This window comes from Borostomias antarcticus (assembly GCF_949987555.1).
Source record: "Borostomias antarcticus genome assembly, chromosome: 17".
Taxonomy (NCBI): Eukaryota; Metazoa; Chordata; class Actinopteri; order Stomiiformes; family Stomiidae; genus Borostomias; species Borostomias antarcticus.
Window position 1 is genome coordinate 21,609,582 of NC_140250.1, and position 9,846 is coordinate 21,619,427.

General features: G+C 44.1%; 1 protein-coding gene across 1 annotated transcript in view; it reads right to left on the minus strand.

Annotated features, from left to right (window-relative positions):
- ikzf2 (IKAROS family zinc finger 2) overlaps nucleotides 1-9,846 on the minus strand; it is a gene marked incomplete at both ends in the record, with an annotated part of 17,934 nt that continues 8,088 nt past the window's right edge. Inside the window, 3 exons of the mRNA XM_084452099.1 lie at nucleotides 1-815; nucleotides 4,741-4,872; nucleotides 5,404-5,541. Coding sequence (XP_084308225.1) covers nucleotides 1-815; nucleotides 4,741-4,872; nucleotides 5,404-5,541 — 1,085 coding nt within the window. The remainder of the gene's footprint in view (nucleotides 816-4,740; nucleotides 4,873-5,403; nucleotides 5,542-9,846) is intronic.

Below are 9,846 nucleotides of genomic sequence, written 5' to 3' on the forward strand. Positions count from 1 at the left end.
CTAGTGGAACGTGTGTTCTCCTCGGACGATGTGCGAGTAGAACTCGTAGTTGTCCTTACTGCGATGGCCGCAGATGTTACACTCCATGGGGTCTCTGTAGCCATGGCAACCCATGTGGATGGTGTACATGACGTGGTCGACGAAGAGGATGCGGCAGTGCTCGCACTGGAACACCCGGACTTCCTGCCCCTCGCGCCCGAACACCCGCACTCCTTCCCGGCTGACCGGCCGCTCGGCGCCCCCTCGGGCGGCGTCCGCCGTCACCGCCGCCTCCGGGACACGCCCCTCCTCTCTGCTGCTGTAGGCTGGGCTGGCCTGGACAGTCCTGGGGCGGGGCATGTTGCCCGGGTAACCCAGCCTCTCCAGTGGACTGCTGCCTGATGAGTCAGCGGAGTCCAAGCCGCTGTTGCTGGGCGACTCCCCCCGGCCGACGCGGGCGTGTTTGGGCCTGGCCAGGGACACTGGGCCGTTTGAGGATGGGGGGAACTCGGGTGGGGGCAGTGGCAGAGCCAGGGGCGGGGGCGGAGCTTCGCGGCTGCCGGGCCGGTCCATGCGGGGCGCCATGGCGGAGTAGACGTGGTGGAAGAGGGGGTTGACCATGGGCACGACCTCCGACATGGAGAGGGGTGGGCCTGGGTGGGGGTGAGGGTGGGGGTGGTGCACCATAGGCCTGAGGGAGTCAGAGCCCAGGTAGGAGATGGCGTTGTTGATGGCCTGGTCCATCATGTGCGCCTGCATCATCTCAGCCTCTTTCTCAAACTTCAGACCCATCTCATAGCTGAGGTCTGGGTAGCTATACCGAACCATCTTCTCACCTTAGAAACACAGCAGGCCAAGACTGTATTATATCACAACCTCAGTGTCAGGGAATGTCTAGTACCCAGTTGACTAGAGAACCTGAAACCAGACAGGCTGAACATTACATCTGCAGTACCATGTCTATAGAATAAGCTTACAAAACCGTATTATATTAATGTGACTGTGATTAACCAAGGTCACAGAGAACACAGCGCAGAGTGCAATCAACAGATTACGTCTATGAACGTGTATAACTTTACCCTGCTTTAACCGTTCCAGTTAGAAGCCGAGCGATCTCAAAACAATGACAATTTCTCTTTTGTTTTTCACTTCTTTTTTCTACTTTCTCTGATGGCAGCCTAGCGTTTAATGACGGAAAGCCCCATCCGAGCGCACCTCTTAACCCCTGCGGATCCTGGATGCGGTGAGCTGTTTTGCTCCCCTCTCTCGATAAAAGCAATGGCAAAGCTACAGGTGTACCGAACCACAGAGTGAAAAACATTTCCTTGTCGCTCATCCGCTCTCTGTTTCTCGCTGAATCTCTTCCTTTTCTTCTAATATTGTGGTAAATAACAACTAATGGGCCCCGTTTCTCCTCTGAGATCTTGTGCTCATTACTCTAAGCTTCCTATGGTAAATTTACATCCAAGCCATTGTAAATGTGTCTTATCTAGCAAGCCTGAAGACTTTTCTCAAGCCTGAAGACTGTTCTCAAGCCTGAAGACTTTTCTTTTTGCCACTGCTTTCTAAGAGGAGCTATGTTTATCAGTATACTGCACTGTAACTTTTATTCCTGTATTCTATTTGTCCTGCTTTTTGTTTAAATGTCTATAATGACTTGCTTTTTGTTTTAATGCTTTTAATTTGTCCTGCCTTTTGTTTTAAATGTCTATAATGTCTTGCTTTTTGTTTTAATGCTTTTAATGTCTCATGTAAAGCACCTTGAATTGCCCTGTGGCTGAAATGTGCTATATAAATAAACTTGCCTTGCCTTGCCTTGCCTTATCTCTGCAGTACAACCCAGAGAAAAGGCATTATAATCATAATTAAAGCTGCTTCGCAGCGATGAGGCGGGGCCAGGCAATTTCCGACAAGTTTAGGAGCAATAAGCGAGCGAATAGGAGGACATCAAGAAAGTTGACATTCCAATGTTAATTTTGTACATTCGTATCGTATCGTAAAACATTTGTAAAACATTTTGATGCATTGTAAGCTCGATTTTGATAATTCAACAATCTGGTCAATGAGTTTGTGAATTACAGTCTGAACATCCAGTGGAGCAAGTTGTGTGGTGTTAATTGATTGAAAAATGTGGGATGAGATATGTTTATTCATTTTTACAGGTTTTGTTTGCTTTTCTTCATAATTGAACATTAACTTCAGCAGCTGTGTACTCAGTCAGTTGCCAATCAATCGATTTAGTCATTGTAATCCTCGGCGGGGGCTGGGTAGGGTTGCCAACAGCGATGTCTCCGGAGCTTGCGTTGGATTGTGGGTAATGTCGTTTTCTCTGTATGTAGTGTTGGTTTCAGAGGACAGAATTAAACATATTTTTAAAAATTCAATTTTTGAGATAAAATTCTGAAATAAATCACACTACATCTTCGATATGTGGTCAATGTTGTCACTTTTTATGAGGATGATCAGACATTGATTTGGCGAGAATTAATAGGAACTGTATACAGAACTGTTTACAGTAAAACCTTTTGATGTGCTGTGGGCTCAATTTTTCATATTTCAATAATCTGTGAGGATCGTTTGGTACGGACCGTCTGTAGATACAGTATATCAATTTTGGTGTCAATTGAACAAAAAATGTGGGAGGAGATAGGTTTGATAGGTTTTACAGTTTATGAAGAAATCAGAGTGATGGACTTCAAAATTCCTGCAAGGTCAAAGCATATGAAAGTTTCGTCTCACTTGGGACTACATTCACGTGGTGGTTTTACAGTGATAGCACCTATGGCTGATTTGTTATGATTTTTTTAAAGTTTTAAACTTTAGACTGTTGCTGTAGCGCCACCTTCAGGTTTATTGACCTACAATGCAGGTTGAGGACTTTGGGTATAGTACTGGAGCTTTGTGCAAATTTTGGTGATTTTTTGTCCACGGGAAGTTAGACTTCAGTGGAAGATGGAGAATAATAATAATAAGTAAAACATTTTGATGCATTGTAAGATCAATTTTGATAATTCAATAATCTGGTCAATGAGTTTGTGAATGACAGTTTGAAGATCCAGTGTAGCAACTTTAGTGTTAATTGATTGAAAAATGTGGGTTACAGGTTTTGTTAGCTTTTTTTTCATAATTGAACATTAACTTCAGCAGCTGTGTACTCAGTCAGTTGCCAATCAATCGATTTAGTCATTGTAATCCTCGGCGGGGGTGGGGTAGGGTTGCCAACAGCGATGTCTCAGATTCGTGGAGCTTGCGTTGGATTGTGGGTAACGTAGTTTTCTCTGTATGAAGTGTTGGTTTCAGAGGACAGAATTAAACATATTTTAAAAAATTCAATTTTTGAGATAAAATTCTGAAAGAAATCATACTACATCTTGGATATGTGGCCAATGTTGTCACTTTTTATGAGGATGATCAGACATTGATTTGGCGAGAATTAATAGGAACTGTATACAAAACTGTTAACAGTGAAACTTTTTGATGTGCTGTGGGCTCAATTTTTCATATTTCAAAAATCTGTGAGGATCCTTTGGTAAGGACAGTCTGTAGATACAGTATATTAATTTTGGTGTCAATTGAACAAAAAATGTGGGAGGAGATATGTTTGATAGGTTTTACAGTTTATGAATAAATCAGAGTGATGGACTTCAAAATTCCTGCAAGGTCAAAGTGTATGAAAGTTTTGTCTCACTTGGGACTACATTCACGTGGTGGTTTTACAGTGATAGCACCTATGGCTGATTTGTTATGATTTTTTTAAGTTTTAAACTTTAGACTGTTGCTGTAGCGCCACCTTCAGGTTTATTGACCTACAATGCAGGTTGAGGACTTTGGATATAGTACTGGAGCTATGTGCACATTTTGGTGATTTTTTGTCCATGGGAAGTTAGACTTCAGTGGAAGATGGAGAATAATAATAATCATAATAATAATAATAATAATAATATAGGCAAATACAATAGGGTTCCGGCAGCTACGCTGCCTGGCCCCTAATAAATCAGAGTTAATTTTATGTGAATATAATGAGAAATGTGTAAATATAATGTTTACAACACTGAAATAAACTGAAATAGTACCGAAATAGTACTGTAATTACATATTTGACACTGACAATGTTAATACTTAGTGTTTCTCTGTTAAACAGCCATCCCTTCCTGCAATAGAGTCCAAAGTAACATTGAAGTTGTTGAACAACAGTATTTGGTTTCAGCGTTCTTCTGCCTGGGCTTGCGTTGATTCCCTTCTTGTAAGAGGTGTGAACTGTAACACTGTATCCCAAACAGGATCAAAGCCGTTTAAAACATGTCATTTCTAACTATACGAACGGTTGTTCGTAACATGAACGACACTTTATGATGACAACACTGACATTGGAAAATCTGCTTTTTCTTTTAATGCCCCTCACTCCTGGAATGCCCTCCAACGCTTTTTAAAACTTGACTCAATGCCATCATTTTAAAAGTTCAAGTCCATGATTATGCACCATTGTACATATGTCTGTTATTGTTTTAGTATATCTTAACATTTTTTTTACTATTTTTATATTGAGTTTATTCATTTAGTTACTGTTTTTATATACCTTCCTGTGTCTCGGTCCTTATGTTGTTGTGGTCGTTGTTTATGTTTTGTTCGCTCGTCGTCACTGTACATGAGGGCAACCTCAGTGCCTCTCGAGCATAAATAAAGGTTTGTAATGAAAATGAAAAACAATAAAAGGTAATAGCGGGTGTGGTACGGTGGGCCTGTCCAGGGGTTCTTGCTCACCTATGAACTTCTGCGGGTTGCTGCTCTTCCTCTTCCCCACGTTGCTCTGAAGCCTCTCGATGACAGGGGGACGATCAAAGGTCGCCATGGCCACGGCCTCAGCCAGCGGCTTCTGCTCCTTGGGGACGTCACCTGGGGTGCGAGATGGTTCGTGTTTGAGAGCGAGTGAGTGTGTGTGTGTGTGTGTTTCGGTGCGTTGCACAAGTGGACAGTTCTGGGTCCCTGAAACAAATCATTGGTTGAGTTTCAACCTGACAAGATCAAACATAATAATGATGCTTTATGTATTTATATAACACCGTTGATGTTCAAAGAGATAGAGATAATTTCCTGTCCCAAGTCTGAGGAATGTTCTCCAGGTCTAGAGGAGGATCACTCCCAAACACCTCCCTCCCTTTGAATAGTGTCACCTCGCTGGTTATGCTCATTAATGAACATCTTCAATCAATCAATCAATCAATCAAAGCTTTATTTGTATAGTGCCTTTCATACCCAGAGGCAACACAATGCGCTTTACAGAGAACAAGGGAGGTGGGCATACGACCCACTCTCTACATATTCCAGAGGAAAGCAAAAAAACAGTATCACCCGGGGGCCAGATAAGATGATCTTCAAGATGATTAGAACAGAAGGGACATCTACCAGGGGAGCAGACCTTCTTACCTGGGTAAGGCCTTGCGTGGGAGGAGGGGTCCATGCCGACGCTGTGCAGGTAGCTGTGGCAGCGCTCCTTGTGCTCCTCCAGTGACGCTCGTTGCTTGTAGCTCCGCCCACAGTAGTTGCACTTGTGCGGTTTGCCCACTGAGAGTGAGGTGACGTCAAGAGAAAGAAAACATTCATTTAATTAACCGGCTCAAGGACTAGATGTCAGAGCATTTAATTGGGCATTTCATTGTGTGACGACCCTCCCCCCAATTGGTTGTTGGCTGGTTGCTGGTCTCTGTTTCATTTCAGGATTGGAGGGCGGGGCTTGGGGAGGTCATCAGATATGATGAGGCACACCTGAGCCCGGTGTGTCCCAGGCCTACAAGTTTTGCCAGTGGGTTTCTTTGGTTGTTTGGAAGACTGATTTCACACCCTTAAACACTCAGACGACACACACGCCTTCATCCATACACTGCATACACACGCTCATTCATACCCAATAACATGCCTCTTAAGTTGTCCTTTGTATTTATTCAGTTTAGTTAATAACTATATTTTGTTATCCCTTGATGGCATGTGTCTCCCTTTTTGCACTGAGCCAGGCTGTAACAACTGTTACACAGTAACCCTATCTCCTACACACAAAATAAACATGTTTGACATCCTTATAATGTAGTCCAACCTCTAGAGTGATAACGCAATGCTGGCTGTCTTCTGCGCTCAGGAGTGTGAGAGAGAGAGAGAGAGAGAGAGAGGGAGTGTTAGAGAGAGAGACAGAGAGAGAGAGAGAAGCCAGCAGAGTAACTAGAGCAGTCTATTGACCTCATGGAGTTTGCGTTCCACTACTACTGTGATCCCACTCACAAACAGCCAGCCAGCTCAGGCAGACAGAGAAACGAAGGTGTGGGCGCGAAAAACACAAAGCCTCCTCTTAGCGCACGTCTGCCGTTCATACGCCCTGGAACATCGGCTACTAGCGCACACAACTGCAGGGCTGGAAGGGCATTACTAGAGCGAGCGAGCGAGCGAGCCTACTCTACTATGGGGAAATAGCGGTGATAGTAATAGTAGCCTACAATCCGCGGCGGTAGGAAAGAAACTCCGACGCTTCATGGTTGGTGAATCACGCCGCCGGCGCAGAGCTCCACACTGGGCTGACTGAGTCACAGGGAAACCAGGAGGGGTGGGACGAGCATGATGACTCGCCCATTCATCCATCCATCTCGCTATCCACCCGACTACTCACTCATTCATTCATTCAGTCATTAATTCATCCATCCATCCTACTATCCACCCAACTACTCATTAATTTGTTCATTCATTCAGTCATTAATTAATCCATCCATCCTACTATCCAACCAACTACTCATTTATTCATTCATTCATTAACCCATCCATTCATCCATCCATTCATTCAGTCATATTCATTCAGTTTATTAATTCATTTGTTCGTTTGTTCATTCATTCAGTCATTTGTTCATACATTCACTCATCCATTTGTTTGATTGTTTATTTGTTCGATCATTCACTCTTTCAGTCAGTCATTCAGTCATTGGATCATCCATTCACATGGCCTGAAGCATGACTAGTATAGTGTATATGAAAGGGTAAGGCCTAGGTGAGTTCTGTGTATTAGAGTTATCTTCAAGGTCTTGGTCTGAGTCATAAAGGGACTGTGATGAGTACACTGTTAGTAGACCAGGCACCATGCTGACCCAGACACTGAAATTACTACAATCTACACCATTGACCTGGTGTGTGTGTGTGTGTGTGTGTGTGTGTGTGTGTGTGTGTGTGTGTGTGTGTGTTGACCGTGAGAACAGATAACCCAAACATGTTTCAGTCTGAGGTATGGGTGTAGGTATGAAAGACGCATGCAGGTAAGAATTGTTCACATGTACCCGGTGAACCCCCCCCCCCCTCCTAGGACAGATTAACCCCCCCTAGGACCGATTAACCCCACAATACTCAGGCCAGGGATGACTGTGGGGGGTATAGTCTGTCCTAGGATAAACTATACCCCAGGGGTAAAGTGTCCTAGGGTATTTTAACCCCTGGCCTGAGTATTGCAGGGTTAATCTGTCCTAGGGGGGGTTAATCTGTCCTAGGACACTTTAACCCCCGGGTGGTTAGTCTGTGCTAGGACACTTTAACCCTAGGGTTAATCTGTCCTAGGGGGGGTAATCTGTCCTAGGGGGGGTTAATCTGTCCTAGGGGGGGTTAATCTGTCCTAGGGGGGGGGGGTAATCTGTCCTAGGGGGGGTTAATCTGTCCTAGGGGGGGTTAATCTGTCCTAGGGGGGGTTAATCTGTCCTAGGGGGGGTTAATCTGTCCTAGGGGGGGGGTAATCTGTCCTAGGGGGGGTTAATCTGTCCTAGGGGGGGTTAATCTGTCCTGTTACACCGGGACTCATTTGATCTTTGCCAATATGAGTGTGTGAGAAAGGGTGAGAAAAAAATCAGATTGAGAAAGAATCGAAAAGCTAGAATTCAAACAAAGTCATACAATTTTGTCTACTTAGCAAACCATAAAAAAATACAAGATGACGCCACTGGTTGACATTTCTAATCTGTGTGTATACTTTCATAAAAATGGATCTGCTTTACCACATCTGACAATGTTTGGATGACGTGTCCGAGTATAATACAACCCACTTGTCACACATTGTACACAGACATGACCCATATTCCATAACCAAGCACTTTAACAGTGATTAATGTGGAACAATCACAAATGCCAATGTCATTGAGAAATCTTGTGGTCGGTGAATGTAAATTATTTCAAAAAGTACATTTAACACTATGACAATCTATGAGTAAGAGCTGCTGATGACAACGTGGTTTCAATATTTCTGAAAGCGCAGGAGGATCAGCCATAACAAGCTATGGGTATTACAGTAAAATTCAGGCCGTATTTCATACAAGTAATATAACTAGAAAACGTCTTAGTGGAAACATTTGCTCCAGTGATCACAGCAACAGCACCTGCTGCAAACTGCCTAGCGGTATTGGGCAGTCACACTTTCATATTGGAATCTCAACAACACATACACACACAAACACACACTCACACACACACACACTCACACACAGAGTCACACACACACACACACACACACACACACACACACACACACATACACACTCACACACACACTCACACACACACACACACACACACACACTATGAAACCACTCCCACACGTGGCCTTTTGCAGATGTTGGATGCATCACTAAAATCCTGCTTTCACCTTCTATTCTTGGTTATGCAAATGCCCTCAGACTCACTGGGCCGCCTCCATTTGGGTGATAAACAGGAACTAAGGTCCCTTATCTCATCAGATATCAGAATGTCTGATCCTGTCAGTCTCCATGGAGAATGTCAATCACCAACATGAGCAGCTATACACAGACGTGTACTTGCAAACAAACAACAATACACACTTTTAAGCCCTAAGGTGATATTAATCAAGAACTATGCCAACAGAGAAGGAAGCTAAAGTATCAGAAGTCATACCTTCCTCAACTGTCTAGAATGACAAAGCCTCCTTTTTTCCTCACCACTGTGGAACATATTGAGACAATGTGAAATATTTGTTTAATAAATCTTACAGCGCTGCACATTTACCCTGGCCGTCTCTTTTTCAAGTATCAGGAAAGAGATGTAAAACGCATTTCAAGTTCAGTAATTAGATCAATGTCTTTTTTTGGAGGAATCCCTTAACCTATGCAGCAGACATAACTGCAGGCTATACCAGTCTGTTAAATCAGTTTTTCTGTAAAATCAGAGTTTTTCTTCTCAGACTTCAAACCCCAGTGGTTGGAGCGTCTGACTAGCGATTGAGAGGTCGCTGATTCAAGACCGGGCCGGACTGGGCCACTTTATAATCGCCGTTGTGCCCTTGGGGGGCGGCAGTGGCTCAGGATGTGTAGAGTGGGTCGTCGAGAGTCGGCGGTTCGAATCCCCAGCTCCTCCTGTCCACATGTGAAAGTGTCCTTGGGCAAGAACACTGAACCATAATTGCTCCCAACGAGCAGGCTAGCACCTTGCATGGCAGCTGCTGCCACTGGTGTGTGAATGTGGATGTGATAAAAAGCTCTATAGAAGTGCAGTCCATTGACCAATTACCATTTACTTAATACTAGCTCCAAGCACTGCAAGTTGCTTTGGATAAAAGCTGTTGGTCTGCTAAATGACAATACTGAAAATTGTGTTGTGAAATGACGTGTTTCCATCTCAGAGAACCATCCATCAAAGCATTCACCTGTCCTTGAGAGAGCCAATGAAGCACATACAGTATTCTCCAATCTCTCTCTCCCTCTCTCTCTCTCTCCCTCTCTTCCTCTCTGTTCCTCTTTCTCTCTCTACCTCTCCATGCCTAACGCCCCCCTCTCTTCACTCCACCTGTTTCCTGGGCAGTGTGCCAGGTGTCTCCAAGGTGCCAGGGGCAGAAGAGAGAGA